The sequence below is a fragment of the Malania oleifera genome, chromosome 2 (genome assembly GCF_029873635.1).
Source record: "Malania oleifera isolate guangnan ecotype guangnan chromosome 2, ASM2987363v1, whole genome shotgun sequence".
NCBI classification, from domain to species: domain Eukaryota; kingdom Viridiplantae; phylum Streptophyta; class Magnoliopsida; order Santalales; family Ximeniaceae; genus Malania; species Malania oleifera.
This window is the reverse complement of record NC_080418.1, coordinates 80,747,496-80,765,211: the sequence shown is the minus strand read 5'-3', so window position 1 is coordinate 80,765,211 and position 17,716 is coordinate 80,747,496. Positions and strand designations below refer to the sequence as shown.

At 37.2% G+C, this 17,716-nt stretch overlaps 1 protein-coding gene across 1 annotated transcript in view; it reads right to left on the bottom strand.

The window, feature by feature from the left end:
• The window catches only part of LOC131148894 (uncharacterized), a 57,449-nt gene that overhangs the window by 14,596 nt on the left and 25,137 nt on the right, over positions 1-17,716 (bottom strand). Inside the window, exons 4-6 of the mRNA XM_058098852.1 lie at positions 13,994-14,069; positions 13,800-13,867; positions 741-825 (exon numbers count right to left, since the gene is read on the bottom strand). Coding sequence (XP_057954835.1) covers positions 741-825; positions 13,800-13,867; positions 13,994-14,069 — 229 coding nt within the window. The remainder of the gene's footprint in view (positions 1-740; positions 826-13,799; positions 13,868-13,993; positions 14,070-17,716) is intronic.

Sequence of the window (17,716 nt, the reverse complement as noted above, 5' to 3'; positions counted from 1 at the left end):
CAAATCTTCAAAAGTATGCATTACCAAACAGTTCTTCAGCAGAAAAGAAAGAAATAACTTTCCCAACTCGATTACAATTTCCACATGGTGATAGCATTACCAAATTAAGCCTTGGTCTTCTGTTGCCAAAACTGTACATCTTACTGACAAGGAATTTAAAATAAAAAAAATGGTGGAAAGAGGTGCTATTCGCCCACATCGTATAATTTGTAATGAATCAAATGACTATTCTGTACCAAATACAAACTACAGCTTTTATTAGTTTTGTAAGTCACAAAATCCTTAATGAACTGAGATACACAAAGGATGACTGATAAGTACTTTGATTCTGACTGCAAAATAAATGCAAACTAGTGTAAACTCTTAGTGCAGTTGTTATCAAATGGCAATCCATTGTTGATGCTATTGAGTAGCAATCAAAGAATTGATTGATCTAGTCAATGAATGAGAGAGAAAAATGGATCAGGAAGCAAATCGTACTCCACACTTCTTCCCCACAAAAAATTCACCCAAAAAAAAAAAAACCAACACCCTAAATGCATAATTACAAATCTGCTCAGAATAAATTAGCATATGAAGCATCCATTTCCAACTTCAAAATCAAAGTGGCTGCCATCATACTTATATTGAGATTGTAAAAAAACAAACTGAGATGGAAATACTGAAATAAAGAACAAAGGATAACTAAAATATGCAACCATGAACTGGAAAATAAATGCAAAATGCATTAGTGGCATCACCATGCTTATGATCTGCATGCTCCTTCTCCACAAGATCAGATAGATATTCAGTACCAACAATATGGCCATCAATATTCAAGCGGAGCTGCAAAATTTGTGCACTGTTTAGTTCATGAAAGATTTTCACTATTATTGAGACAGCATCAAGATCAAAACTTAAAAGCACAAACATGTTATTCTGGGAGAGATTACAAGAGCAGCAAACTCGGGAAAGATTCTGTGACTACATAAAATATAACATAAGCATGCTGATTATTCAGACTGATTATTCTGACTTGCAACCAGTCACCCAAAGATTCAAAATCTACAAAAAAGCATGCATCATTATTTTAGCGATTTCAGAAAACTAACTAAATTTTTTTGTTCAAATTAACAGTTACCTAAAAGTCTTAAGAGCCCCTAGTTAGAGAAATTTAAAGAAGATTCTTAGAGATGGTTCAGACAAGCAAAATCTGTTTCTTCATCAAAGTTTTAAGGGCTTAATAAGTACAAACTTTTTTTCCCTTTCTTTTTCATAACAAAAGAATTTCACTGACAGAATAAGAATGTACAAGCAGGAGAGCAAGGAATCCCCTTACAAAACTCTGAGGGCCCCCAGGGAAAAAAAATGAAAACCAAAAAGAACACTAGAAACAACCCGAAAAAATCAGCAGCCCTTTCAATCTGTAACAAGTTATAGGTGTTGATCCTATTAAGCACAACCAGCCAGAGAAAAGCTTTGATTTTAAAGGGGACTTTGGTCATTCAGATAGTAGTTTTATAGAGAGGAAAATAAAAACCAGAGCTAGTCAAGAACTCAAAAAAAGATTTGCAGGAATAAAATCCCGAGGGATCCAAGGACCAAGAACAGCTATCAGCTTCCAATGAGACTTGACAATTATTCAGCAAGACTAACAAGGGGAATAGCTCCTCCATCTCCCTTTCATTCAAGGATCACCTAAAGTGAAAATCCCAAGAAGGTAAAGGACCACCAGGCTCCACAATAAAAGAAGAAATAGATTCATCCTGTCCTGATCTCAAGCGAAATAGGCAAGGAAAAGAGACGGACAAAACAACATTCCCCAACCATAGGTCTTTCCAGAAGCGAATATTGTAGCCCCTACCAAATATAAATTTAGTATGCGGAATAAAGAGGGAATAAATCTGAGAGATGGCTTTTTTCTCTTCCCTTTTTTTGTTTCCGTTTATGATGGAATAAGCAAGCAATTTGTATCATTGTTTTAAAGATAAAGGCATAAGATGATATTTATCACCGCCAAGGAGACGCACAAGCCTCAGGATATTGATGCATAAGTGTTCTGGGAAATAGCCTTCTAGTTAAAAATGTACAAAAAAAAAAAAATTATATATATGATTGAAAAGAAAAACACATTAACAGAAAAAGGAAAAACAAGACTGGAAGATAAGATATCCACCTAAAAGGAACACAAGAACAAATCACAAGAATAAAATGAATCGAAAAAAGCACACCAATCACACTGAGCATCCAGCAAGACAAATCGTTGAACAGCCAGCAGCAACAGCTCACAATTAAGCCAGTACTGAATTGTATCCAAATCAAAGACCAAGAAGTCTTCTTTCACTCGAAAATACAGGTGTTTCTCTCCAACTGAACATCCGACAACACAGCATACAACCTACATCTCCATAAGGTTGATCTGTCTTTACGCCTTCAAAAACTTGAAAAAGAAATGGTCACATATACTCCACCAACACTGGATAAACCCAAATTTCCCCGATAAAACCATTCAGTCTGTTCCAAATCCTCCAGGAGAAAAAACGATGCAAAAACAGATGAGAGGTCAGATTCAGAATTATCAGAGCATAGAACAAACACATCCGAGGATAAAGCCTTAGAAGGCCTCCAACTCTGCAACATATTGCTAGTGCTAACTCTATGAAGAACAACTAAGCAAATAAAAGCTTTAATTTAGAGGGAACTTAGGGCTTCCAAATATTATAATAAAAAGAAGAAAAAAAATCACCCAGACTAAAAATCGAAGAAATACTTACAAGAAAGCCCCGAAGGCTCCAGCCCAGCCTCCACTTCCTCACATCCTCCCAAATGGGAGGGCAGCAACCTTGAAACAACCTCAACAAAGACAAAACTCAACCACTTGTCTATCATTAGAGCTCTATGGAAATGGAACTCCAAAATTTTGTCACTAGAAATCAAAAAAGAAGAAATAAACCCATTATGTAACAAAGAAAATGATACAAATGAGCAAATGACATGGGAAGAATGGAGTCTCCCAACCATAGGTCTTCCCAAAAACGAATGCAAGCCCATTTCCACCAAAATTTTGGTGTTAATAATAAATTGTGGAAAACATCCACAAGAACTCTAGAAAAGGAGATATAAGTCTAAGTCCAACATTAGTCTCTCACCCATTATCTTGCGGACCAAATTTACTTTTAATAACTTTATGCAAAAGAGAGTTCTCCTCTAAAGAAAATCTCCATAACTATTTACTCAACAAGGCAACGTTTTTAGATACCTAATTCCCTAGACCCAGCCCTCCATTTGAGACCTGCACACCACCTGCCACCTAACCAAATGATCCTTCCCCTCCTCCACCCCATACTAGAGGAAGCCTCTCATTATTTTCTCCATAGACCTAGCAACCTCTATAGAAACTATAAAGATGGACTAATACAAAGCAAGGTGCTAGAAAGACAAGATTGAATAAGTGCAACACAACCACCTAATGAAAAAGGAGCACCATTCCACCCATACAGATGCTTGGCCACCTTCTCTACCATTGGAGCCCCAAAACTCATCAAACCTCAGATTACTACTCAAAGGAATCCCTAAATAAGTCAAGGGCCAATCTAAAGTAGCACACCCCACCAAAGAAGCCAACTCCAAAGATCTATCCACCTCCAAATTAATACTAGCTATCCCCACTCTTCTAGTCTTCCCTAAATTAGGGTTTAACCCAAACACACACACTCAAAAACCTGCAGATTGGTAGCACATTTATTTTTATTTTTTTTTTAAAAAACCATATGATCTTGTAAGAAAAAAAAATGTCATCTGCAAACTAAAGAAGAGACACTATGACCCTCTCAGTACCCACCACAATACCTCTTTACAAGACCTAAATCAACCCACTCTCGAACAACTCTACTCAAACATTCAAGTAACAAGAAAAACAAGAATTAAAACAACAGATCCTTGACTAACAACCCTCAAACCCACAAACCACGATTTACACTCCCGATCAATAATAATAGAGAAAGAAGCATTAGACAAACAACCTCTCATCCAATTGCTCCACCTAAAACCAAAACCTTGCCTCTTCAAGACCTTATCTAAAATCTTCCAACAAACTCAATCATAAAACTTCTCAAAATCCAATTTGAACACAATACCTCCCCTTGCAGCTTCTCAAATCCTCCACAACCTCATTAGCCACTAAAATGGCATCCATAATCTGCCTTCCTCCCACAAAAGCACTTTGAGCCAATCCAATTTGAACACAATACTTCCCCCCTTGCAGCTTTTCACATCCTCCACAATCTCATTAGCCGCTAAAATGGCATCCACAATCTACCTTCCCCCGCAAAAGCTCTTTGAGCCTGAGTATCCTGTTTACAAAATTCAGCCTATTCGTAAGCACCTCTGCAATAATCTTGCACACAAAAGTAACCAAACTAATAGACCAAAAATCAGCAACAATAAACTTTTTTAGGCAACACAGTAATAAAGTTAACGAAGTTAAGTTTGCACTAAAAAAGAAGAAAAATGGGAAAGCTATAAGACCAGATAACATCCCAATTGAAGTTTGGAAATGCTTAGGTGATAACGGAATTATATGGTTAACTAATTTAATTAACAAAATTATTAAAACTAAGAAAATGTCAGATGAATGGAGGAAAAGCACTTTAATACCTATATACAAAAATAAAGGAGACATTCAAAATTGTATAACTATCTTGGTATTAAACTTATGACTTATACGAAGAAACTATGGGAAAGGGTAGTTGAGCAAAGATTAAGGCCAGAAACGAAAGGTCTCAAAAAATCAATTTGGTTTTACGCCTGGGAGATATACCACAAAAGCTATATATCTTTTAAGAATATTAATGGAAAAGTTAGAGAAAAGAATAGGGACTTGCATATGGTATTTTATTGACCTAGAGAACGCATATGATAGGGTACTTAGGGAAGTTCTACGGTGGTTTTTAGATAAAAAGGGTGTATGTAGTAGGTATACTGATGTCATTAAGGATATATATGATGGAGTAATGACTAGTGTAAGGACCATAGATGGAGAAACTAGCGAATTTTCAATTACCATAGGTGTACATCAAGGATCTACTTTGAGCCCTTATCTTTTTGCTTTAGTGATGGACCAACTGACTAAGATTATTCAAAATGAGGTTTCATGGTGTATGTTATTTGCAGATGATAGTGTATTGTTGATTGATCAAACTAAGGGCGAAGAAGAGGCTGAGTTAGAATTATGGAGAGAAGCTTTGGAATCTAGATATGGAATCTAGAGACTTTAATTCCTTTCCTAACCTTACTCAAGAAGTGCTTCCTAGGGAGATTTCTGATAGGAAGAGGGTCCAACCCTAATTCATCCTGAAAATATGGTTGACACACCTAACATATGGAGGCTGGCGAGGGAGTGGTGGGGAGAGAGTAATGTGGAACTGTGGGAAGGTTTTCATTTTATAAGACGGCAAAAGCTTTCAAAAGATAAACTTAGGACTTGCAATGTGGAGGTCCTTGGTGATGCGCACTCTAGTAATAAAAGAGATTTAATAGGATCTAGGTGCAATAGATAGACTAGCTGAAGGGGGGCCTCCATCAGAAGATTCAGTGCGTAGAAAGATTCGGTCGTAACAAATTTAACAGGTTCTTTCAAAGGAAGAGGTTATTGGCAGCAAAAGTCCAATTCGGTTCAAGGACTTAAAATTGGATTTTGATGGAAATTTCAATGGCCTCAATTTATGAAAATTTCGACAGAAATTTCAATTCCAATTTCTATTTAAAGAAATGACGTAAATTTATAGTAAATGATGGAATTTTCAATTGACTCTGGTAAACCTTAAAATAGATGATTATGCATAAGCTTGGAATCAAAATAAATTTATAAAATGCATGCGTGACAAATTTTTTTTGTGTGTAAGGATATAAACTGCATATCGTGAACTATGCAGGATAGCAGAGAAAATTTATAACCACAACAAAAACAACGACGACGACGACGACAAAAACAACAACAATAATAATAGTAATGCTATAGTTAAATAGTGGGGTAAGAATGGTAAGTTTTGTAATTGGGCAAGGGTTAATTGAAATCAGGAGGGATAAAATAGTAAACAGGGGTGAGAGGGCATTTTAATTACATCATCATCATCATAATAAGGGGGTATGTTTAGTTCAGGGCTTCAAAATTAATTTTTCTTTTCAATTTTCCCATCAAAATTTGAGCTACAATGCCAAATCTAACACAATTTTCAAAATTTACAGAAATTAAATTTTCTCATCAAAACTTACCAAATTGTTTTGTCAAAATTTACAAAAATTCCCAATTTTTGGTCAAAATATATGAAACATCTAGTTTCAGTAAAACTTTTTCGAAAAAGAATTTAACAATGAGCTTCGATTCAATACCATCCAAAATTCAAAACTTCACCGAAATTTAAGTCCTTGATTGGGTTAAGGAGGGAGACTGTAATATGAGATTTTTCATTAGGTGGCAAGCAGGAAGAGGACGAATTTTATAAAAGAACTGGAGGTGTCCTATTCCATTGTGAAAGAAGAATGTATAGAGAGGTCTTTTTTTAATTTATAAATAAATAAATTTTATTAGAGAGGACAGAATGTACAAGAAGAAAAAACAAAAAAGAAAACAAGGAGAATAAAGTCCTCCCTCTATATCAAAAGTAAGTACAAGTTTCACACTCTAGGCCCACAACCAAAATCAATGCAAGAGAGCCAACCAGTGCCACTGCATGTCTTCCAAAGAGATGTGGGGAAAAACCATTTGCTAACACCCACGATGATGAAAGATAAGTCCCTCTACTCAAAAGCAAGTTATTAGACATAGCCACACCTTTGAAAATTCTAGCATTCCTTTCCATCCAAACACACCAAATTATAGCCATAATAGAGCATCACCATCAAGCTTTCCTATCCTTTCCTTCGCCAAAACCTCTAAACATGATGTAGCAAAACACCTTCAAGGTGGATGGACACACCCAGCTCTCACCAAATGAACCAAATGATTTATTTCAAAAGGCCAATGTGTAATGACAATGAAGAAACAAATAAGCACAAGTTATAGAGAGGCTTTTTTACAAGGAGATTTTATTTTAATAGTACAAGAAGTTTATTAATAGATTAAGAATATATAGCTAGGAGAATAAGACATCACCTTAACAAAATCTGGAAAAATTCAGATAGCAACAAAGAAAATTGAAAAGCAAAAAGATCGAAACAAAAACGGTGCACACTAACAATCCAAAAATATCGCCAATTGCACTGAATATCCGAAAAGCTCACCCCTTTAAAGTTCCCATGACCCCCACACACCAAAGAGAAGCCAAATAATGAATTGTCTCTCAAACCAGCAAATACAACTTCTTCCCTGAAAAAATTGTGCTTTGCGTTCCATTTACAGCTTCCAAAATACAGCAAAGAAAGCACATTTCCAGAGCACTGCCCATTTTTTTTTTTTTTTTTCCTGCCAAAACCAACAAAAGAAACTGCCAAAAAATCCTCGATTGTCTCTAGACAGACACAACATTCTCCAGAAAAACCAAAAAACTAATTCTGTACCCTCCAGGAAAAATCACTTTGCATAAAAAGATGCGATGCAGATTCCAAACAATTAAAACAAAGCACAAAAACATCTGGAGAAGGAGCCCTGAGAGGTCTCCTAATCTACAACAATGTATTGGTATTGATTCTATCAAGCAGAACCAACCAAAGAAAAGTCAACAAGACTAACAAAGAAGATAAATCTTCCATCCAAGACTAGCATCCCACCCATTTTGGCGGATCCCTACTTACTTCTAATCACCATGTATCATAAGGAGTTAAACTCTACGGGGAACCTCCACAACCACTTTCTAATCTGAGAGATGTTTTATGAGACCACATTGGATCCATCCTCCTTCCGATATAGGCCTGCTAACAGCCTCTCAGATCATGAGGTTATCTCTCCTCTCCCCAAAAAACCCACCAAAGAAAGTCATGCACCATCCTCTCAAGGATCCTAGCAACACTCCTGGGCATTTTAGAAAGAAAGAGGAAGTAAATAAGGACATTAGAGAGGGCAGCACTAATGAGGGTGATTTGACCTTCTAAAGAAAAGTACGTGTCTATTTCCACTCCTCCAACCTCCTACCTGCCCTCTCAATCATAGGATCCCATAAAACAACGAAGTTAGGGTTGCCTCTGAGAGGAAGACCATGATAAGAGAGTGATCACTCCGAAGTAGTGCAGCCTACCACGCACATTAATGCCCACACCGTTCTGCTTTTGGGCAAGTTGATCTTCAATCCTGCAATCTTTTCAAAATTTTCAATCAAATAATTACCTCTCAGAATTCCACGAAAGTGTACTCAAGGAACAAGATAGCATCATCAACAAACTAGAAATGGACCACCTCCACTTCCTGTCTACCAACAAATAACGCCCTGATCAAGTCATGTGCATGCAAGAACATCAATGGAAAAACGGATCCCTCTCCCTTAAGAACCTAACTCTCTTAGGCACAAGTATCTTCATAGTTTTTTTTTTAATAATAAAAGAAGGCATATTAGATTGAGAAAGAGAAGTTACAACCTAAGGGCACAAGAGGTCCACCTGAAAAAAAAAAAAAAAAAATTCAAAAAATCAAAATAAAGATGAAAATTTAAAAAAGAAAAATCAAAAAAACAACCGAAAAGTACTCCTAACCAAGAAAACCCCTTTTCAATTCCTTTCTGTCATAATTCACAGAGCACTTTAAATTTGCAAGCTCCCTCTGACCCTTTTTCACCTTATACTTACCTATTACCCCCATCAAAGCGCACGTCAATACCACCAACATCACACATTTTTAAATCCAATTTATCCATAATATCTTGAGCTTATAAGCCCTTCCTAGAAATCACCTCCACTGGTGTAGGTAAAATTCCATCATTGCACTGCATTTCATTATCCAACCCATCGTTCTCAAAAATAGGAAGCCCCTCCAATCCTTCCATGGGGGAAGGGTGTACATTTGATAGATTCCCTAGAACAAACATCACAGGAATCAGAAACATACCCATATTGCTCCCGAATCTCGTCCAGCAGTAAACCACCATCACAGTCAAACTCGCTGATGTCATCACTATAATTATCTGAAAAATCTCCCCATTTCTTAGCCTCCTTTCTATGCTTAATCCATCACTTTCTATATCCTTGATCTTAGCAAGTGTATCTTCCACAATGCTCAACTCTCCTTCCGAATTTCTCCTTATAATCTTTGGTTTTATCTCACTGGAATGCTCTCTTTCAGCTTCAAATAATTTCTTCATTTCTGCACCCATCATTGCAGCCTTTCAAGGAGCATACACCTTAGGACGCTTTGATTTTTCAGAATTAACTCCCGAAACACCAGATTTCCTTCCCAATCCAGCTTCACCTTTTTTATTAATCCTGTCAACACCTGCCTCTAATCTCTCTGCAAAACCAGAATCAACAGCTAATCTGACACTACTATTATTATCATCACTTTCTTCACAAACTGAACTCAAAACCAAATTAAAATCATTCTGATTATACTCTGAATGTTGATTCATCCAGTTCTTATTTTGTAGAGCTGAAGAAAGATTTTGTATTTCAATAACGTCTTCCTGATACCCACCTCTCCCGTCTGTAAATTTTGGCTAGGACGATGGGCTTGTTCAGAAACACAGTCGTGCAAGGGAAGGGCTTGAACACCCATATCCTTGCCCTGGGCCTTTTTAGAAACGAGGCTGGGGTCAATTTGGACTTCAAAATGGATGCGATGCAAAAGTTGGGGTTAATATTAACTATTTCAGTCCTTGGAAATTAGTGTTTCAAATTCATTCCATCTCCCTCATGTTCAATACACCATCAGTAATCAGGAGAAAATCCGCTTCTAGGAGGATCATGGTATTAGCGATGCTCCTTTGACCATCACGTATCCTCGTCTCTATCAATCATCTTCTTTTAATGATTTCCCCATCTCTTCTTTCTTCCTCTTGCAAAAGAGTGGCCATTCTTGAGATTTTCATTTTGCGATGGGCCTTAATAAGAGAGACCAATGAGCTTGGCCTTTTAATCAATGCGCTTCATGTCAATAGATGGCCATAAATTATGCCTTGTTAATAGCTATTAATATAGGCTGTATATACTTTCATAAATAGGAGAGGAGATTTAGCTTACCATGTAAAGCTTCCTAGAATCAATCTATGTAAATTAGTTGGCTTGCCATATATAGCTTCCTAAGATCACTCTGTGTAATTAGCATGTACAGATTTAAGTTTCCTTGTATAACTGGCAGTCTTGCCTATATAATGAAAGACCTTCTCAAAAGAGAGCACAAATCGAATGAACCATACTGTTATGGTATCAGAGCTATTCTCTAAGAAATCTCATTCCTAGTTTTCTCAATCATAGCCTCAGTACATATGGAGAAGTCAGATAATGTCTGTGTCAGATTCACTGGCAAAAATTATGCTGCTTGGGAGTTTCAATTGGAGACCTTTCTCAAGGGTAAAGAGCTGTGGGGACATATAGATGGCAGAAGCAAAGGGGGATCTACTGCGGAAAGGTCTATGGCCGACAAGGCAGCTTGGGATGCCAAAGATAATAAAATCATGTCCTGGATTCTTGGTTCTATGGAGCCACATCTGATTCTTTCTCTGCGTCCTCATAGGTCTGCAAAGGCTATGTGCAATTATCTCAAGCAAGTCTATAACCAAGACAACAATGCTAGGCCCTTCCAGCTTGAGTTGGCCATTGCTGAATATACTCAAGGGGATCTATCAGTTCAAGACTACTACTCTAGTTTTCTGATTTTGTCGAATGATTATTCCGACCTTGTTACAGCCACAGTCTCGACAGAAGGATTGGAGGCAGGATTGGCGACAGTACAACACGTACACAAAACCAGCCAAAGAGACCAATTTCTAATGAAATTGAGGCCTGACTTTGAATCTATTTGTGCCTCTCTAGTAAATAGAGATCTTGTTCCGACTTTGGAGGCTTGTTTTGGAGAACTCTAGCGTGAGGAACAACGCCTCAATACTCAGAATATTATGGAGCAGTCTCGTGTTGCTTCTAATACTGTCTAAGTTGCCTATGCTGCTCATGGCAAGTGGAAGGGTCGTGACATGAGCACCACACAGTGCCATAATTGCAAGAAATATGGCCATATTGCCCCCAACTGTCCTCAGAAATTTTGTAATTACTGCAAGCAGCCAGGGCACATTATTAAGGACTGTACTATTCATCCTTCACGCTCCAACAAGGTCTATCATGCTGTTGTTACTGGTGACTTACAGCCAGCTTTGCCTGCTTCTACTGCTGCAACTTCTGATGTTGCTTTACAGCCTCCAGCACCTTTTCTAACTCGAGAAACAGTGCAAGAAATGATTGTGAGTGCATTTTCAGCATTGGGTCTTCAAGGTACTAGTTCTTCATCTCCCTCTTGGATCTTAGACTTGGGTGCTTCTTATCATATGACTAATTCTCTCCATGGTTTAAGTAATGTCAGAGAATATTGTGGCTCTTCACATATTCAAACAGCCAATGGTAGTGCTCTACCCATTGTGGCAGTTGGTGATGTATCTTCTTCCTTTAAGGATGTTCTTATATCACCTAATCTCTCAGTGAATTTAGTTTCTGTTGTCCAGCTTGTGGACCAAAATTATGATGTACATTTTACTCATGGTGGTTGTGTTGTGCAGGATCAGATGTCAGGGCAGTTGAGAGTGAAGGGGCCTAAGCATGGACATCTCTTTTCTCTACAACTACCTGTTCCATGAAACTTACCTTCTTTCTCTGTATTGTCTTTACTTTGTAATAAGTCTAGAGTGTCAAATGAAGTCTGGCATAAGCGCCTTGGTCATCCTAATTCTAGGGTTCTATCTTACTTGTTGAAATCTGGTCTATTGAATAATAAAGAGCATTCTTCTTCCACTATGTTTCCTGATTGTGCAACTTGTAAACTTGGCAAAAGTAAGACTTTCCCCTTTCCTTCTGAAGGAGGAGCCACCCACGGTTTTGAGATCATTCATGGTGATGTCTAGGGTATTAGTCCTATTATTTCTCATGCCCAATACAAATATTTTGTGACATTTATCGATGACTACAGCAGATATACATGGGTGTATTTCTTGCGGCACAAATCAGAAGTTTTTCCTATGTTCAAACTGTTCTTAGCTCTTGTTGACAATCAATTTTCAGCTGCTGTTAAAATTCTTCAGACAGGCTCAGGTGGGGAATATACATCTCATGAGTTCCAATCTTTCTTGCAATCTAAAGGTATTATCTCTCAACGTTCTTGTCCATATACTCCACAACAAAATGGAGTAGCTTAACGAAAGAATCGTCATCTTTTAGATGTTGTCCGGACCATGCTCATTGAGTCTTCAGTTCCTCCTACATTTTGGGTAGAAGCACTTGCCACAGAAAACTTTCTTATAAATAGACTTCCTTCCCAAGTTTTGGATTTCGAGTCTCCATATTTCTGGTTTTATCATCACAATCCTACCTATACAAATCTTCACATTTTTGGGTGTGTATGCTTTATGCATCTTCCCCCACCGGACAGAAACAAGCTTTCTGCCCAATCCATCTGTTGTGCCCTCTTGGGATATAGTGTCACACAAAAGGGCAATTATGCTATAATCCAAACTCTAATCGGGGTTTGTGTTTCAAGAAAATGAGCTTTTTTTTTAAAATCAATGGTTCTTTCCTATGTCTTCCTCACCGGAGTCTCCCTTTGCTTTCTTGCCTTCTTTTTATGACACTTTTAGCGCTCCTAGTATTCATGTTGAAAGTTTCCAGCCAGCCATGGTATACCCAGCAGAGACCTCCAGTGCTGCTGGCCTACCATATATAGCTTTCCTAAGATCACTCCGTGTAATTAGCATGTACAGATTTAAGTTTCCTTGTATAACAGGCAGTCCTGCCTCTATAATGAAAGACCTTCTCAAAAGAGAGGACAATTTGAACCATTCTGTTACTTCATTCTTTTCAATAATCGAGGAGTGACAAAAGAGTTTAGTTTAGTTTCTTCTAGGAATTTTCTTGTAATTCTTTTGTTTCTCATTTGCTTCTTGTTCTTAATGCTACTTCTTTTGACCATCACTCCATGTGGCAGGCGAAAGTTCCTTCTTAGGTTAATAAATTGCTTCAGAAATATAGAGTTAACAAGTCTCTCTCCCCTATGTGTGTGTCCTTTGTTTCAAGAGAGATTTGTTCACACTTGTACTAACATTACCATTTCTCTTTGACCCTTTGAAGTAAGTTGTTTAGTATTTTCAGAGATTTGGCTATGAAGTTTGGAAAGGGGAAAGAGAGAGCCTTTGCGGCAGTGTTTGATTAAGACTATCTTTTGATGCATTTGATTGGAAAAAAATGCTAAAATTTTTAGGAAATTTGGATATCACTCTTAAATTGCTTTGGAACAGTGGCGTTTCTTGTGGTGCTGTGGGTTTCAGTGAGTGGTTTTTTTTCAGCATCACCATCTGTTAAGATGCTCTGGGAACTTGCAACATAGACTGGATAGAAAACCAATGAGGAAGAGTAATTTAGCTAACATCATAAGCTGTAGGAGGAGGTTGGTGCAGGAATAGAGCAACTTGAATGAGGTGACAAAAAAGGGCTTGATGACATTATTAACCTTCAGGCTATGTTACCCTAGACCAAGCAAAATGGCAAAACAGGATTCATATTACACACCCCACCTAGGTGAAACTTAAGGCGTTGTCGTTGTTGGGTATGATGTTGATGCATGTGAATAGAGAAAGTACACACATTAAGTAAAAGCAGCTTCAAAGTCAAACACATTTCTAGGGAATAAGAAAGTGCCATACTTTCCATATGTTTGTATCAAGATCCACTTCATGTTTGCCTGACATATCAATAGCATCCACACTTAAAACTGCAAAAATTAAATAAATTCAATGTAAGCATTCAGAATTTTATCAAGGCAAATTAAATGGAAAAAACAAATTATCAGCAAAGAAATGAGACAATTACTAAATGAAGCAAAAAGTAACCGTCTAACCATCACAAGGCAAAGAAGGAAATGTCACATTTATGTGGATAGGAAGTGTTTCTCCCCGCTTTAAGTCAACGGACATCTGACAAAGGCAAATTTTTGCATTGTCAGTGGATCAATACACCAAAGATTTACAGCCCACAGTAAGCATCACTCGAGTTAAATAAAAATAAAATAAAATAAAATAAAGCTTCAAGCCCAAATGAGCGGGGTTAACTACAAGAATCTTTTCCCTCCATTCTGCTTAATCTAGGGCTACAAACTCTTAAAGTTGACTCTTGTCAAGTCATTTCTTACCCTATTCACCCAAGTTATTATGGGTCTACCCCTCGTTATCTTAAATAGCCACCAATGTTAATTAGATCGCTCCCTCCCACCAGAGTCTGCTATCCAGTTTATGTCCTATGTGTATGTGATAACCCTCCCATTTAATTCATGTTAAACCTAATTATATTGCACATTTTGTATGGTTGTTTTTGTTTCTTACTATGTTGATAAATTATGCTAAGCATGTACATGCATTTATTTCAAGAGAAATTAGTGTGAATTGTTGAAATTAATAAACACAAGACTTCTATTGACCTCAACTATCATAGGAGGAGCTTGGATGATTTCAAAATAAGAGGGTATAGGTTAGAAATAGAATAATACAGAAATTTGCAGTCAAAATATGAAAATAAAAGAACTGTACACTTGATAAGCAGGAAAAGAGATGCCTGGCAGTCTGACACTATGCTTACAGCACCAGCTTTTTGCTTTTCCAGATGCTGTTTTGTTCTTTTACTTGAAGGCTGCTGCAAATACTGCAGTTATTGCTGTTAACCTAGCCTCTAGAGAGAGAGAGAGAGAGAGAGAGGAAGGCAAGAGAAATTTCTGCAAAAAAAAAAATACAGAGAAAGCTAGGCACAAGTTGGAAAAGCTAATGATGAGAGTAGGCATCTTTAGTCTTCACTTTTTCTCTAAAGATTTTTGGTGAAAAATGGAATTCATCTAGAGCTCATAATAACCTACATGTGATTGAATTCTTGTAGAAAGATATTGGTAAGTTGTGTTTATTTGTTGTTTAATTAACTCCAAGACAAGTAGTTTCCTGTTGTTGGTCTTGCAAGGATGATAGTTATGCTAAATGATGTCTATCAGGTTTGAGGACTGTATAGCATGTTTTAGATTGATCAAGCCAGAATATAATGAATCTTAAGAGTAAAAGGCATTGGTTTTAAACCTGGTTGACTATAAATAAATAAAGATGGGTGTGGTTGTCCATTGATTATTTTTGTGTGAAAAATCTGGAATCCAAAAGACATGCAATGACAGCATGCACTGTGTTTGAAATGTTCAGGAGTACAAGTCAGTAGGTATTGTAGCTCCTTTGGATGAAATGCCCTAAACCTTCGGAGGGTCTATCTGCATTATACATTGATTAGCCAATCTGGAAATCAAAATTTTGATTAAAATGTACGTGGCTACATTGAAAAAAGGTTTGCTACTTGAATATCTTGTCATGGCAACTCCCATAGTGCATATGCATACATGAATGTTTACTTCTTTAAGTGATGAAATCCTTATATGATAGAGAGGAGACTATGGATGTCTACTGAGCCTGTAATTGCTCACCATATTTCTTTTATAATTTCAGGTTCATTTAGATTTAAAGAAAACCAGACTTGATGAAGTTTCTAAAAGACCTGCTATACTTATAAAAATATTTACTACAAGTTGCATGACCATCCAGTGCACATGTTTTCAGATGTTGTAACATATCTGGTCCAAGAAATCTATAGGACTACCATGAGCACATGTAAAATAAATTGTAGTAAGGATGTCATACATGCAATGGGAGTGAAGTCCAATGAAAAGAAGAGTGGTGAATGCAAATTCTCTTTTGGGTGCATCATAGAATATATATATATATATATATATATATATATGCGTGTGTGTATGTGTGTATTTGTGTGTTTTTTTAAACAAACCCAATGCCCTTTCTCTTTTTGCCAATTCTTCTCATTTGGCATCCTTCCATTGATTCAAGAAGGTAAAAGTTGCTTCTCTTTAAAAAAAAAAATTTCAAACAATTTTCAAAATATTTTCTTCCAAGAATAGTCTGTTGGACACTCTCTCTCTCTCTCATGATTGCTTAACAAAATGACTTTGGAACATAATGACCATGGAGGTCCATTGCAAAACAATCCAGATTGGAGGCAAGTCCTCAAATCTGAGACTGGAGAAGATTGGTTGTAACGAATTTTTATTCTAACTAGAGCAAAATCCTCGTGTTATTTGATGAATGAGTGCCTTTCATTGGTTTTTGTGCATGTGGAGATATTTTATTGTCAGAAGATATCTGGGAATCACTTGTATTGGGTGTTTCTTTGGTTGACTACAAGCAATAAGTTCTTGGAGATGGGGTGGAATTTTAGGGAAAGGACCATTCCATCTTTGTACCTGGGAATTGGAGGCTTTCGTATGGAAAGTTATTGTGGTGACTTTGAAGCTGATTGCTGATCCAATGAAAGACATGGCTCGCGTGCAGCTGTTTGGTGTTTTGTCAAAGGAGAAAGAAATTTCGATGAAATGAGGTGGTAAAAGGTGTTTTTCAGACACCAACAAAAAATGGAGATTTTTGTGCTTATTGGTAGTACTAGTACCTTGTTGGCACAGGGAAAGAATCAGGTATCCAGATAGGGTTATAGGAGCAACATCCTTCAAAGAAGGCTTGGTTGGTCTTGGGCTCAAAGCTAAGGCATTTTATGTTTATTTCAATTTGTGCCAACTGTTAAAACATGTTTTACTGAGCACACATTTTTAAACAATGAAAATACTCAGCACAGTCTGTTTTAAAGCCCAGAACACTTCACATTTGTACAAGTAGTGGGGTGGACCATTTAAGGAAGAAGGGGATTATTAATGGGGAAGCCCAAAAATTAAATCTGGGAGCAGAAGAATCATTGTGACTGGCCAATATGGCTGCAGTGTGGCAAAGAAGAGCTGTCATGGCTCAGTTACTGCTACTTCTCAGTGGTGGTTCTTTGTCCAAAATGAATTCTACAAACTCATTTGTAGGTTTGAAGTGGAATCAGAGCCCAGCAACAAATGGAAGACCAGCAACCTTCAAAAGCAATCAGATCTAGTTACTTTCTACTTCGACTAACAGTTTTGAGTGATATTCTGAAGAGGAAAGGAATCATGCTGAGGAGGGGTCCAAAAATCATCTTTCGGCGGTTGATGGTTGTGGGAATTTAATTAAAGTTCTAGCAAGTCAGTATCTTAACGACGAGTTGTGTGTATGAGATATTAAAGGATAAAACGTTGACATGAGGCAGAGAACAGGTATGTACATTGTGGAAAATAATGGTGGTGCTAAGTCTCTGGATGGTGGACAGAGAACTGACGGGGCTGTCTCCTAAAGTTCATACTCATCTTGCAGCAAGACTGGGCTCCGGGAATAAAATTTTAAAAAGATATGCTGATGGTAGTTTCAGCATTGAGGAAACTTAGTGTTCTGAAGGTGGAATCAAATGGGAAGATTATGAAGGTTGTCTAAAGAGAAAAAAGAAATGGGAAAATGAGGTAATCTTGAGAGGGTTTTTGAATGTGAGTTTGCTTGTGAAGGTCTTGGTTTATTATAGGATGAGTTTTGTGAGCATAACAATGAGTATGTTTCAGATTCCCATGATTTAGTTGGTGACATTTCTCATATATCAGTAACTCTGCTCAAACGGTTTGAAGGTG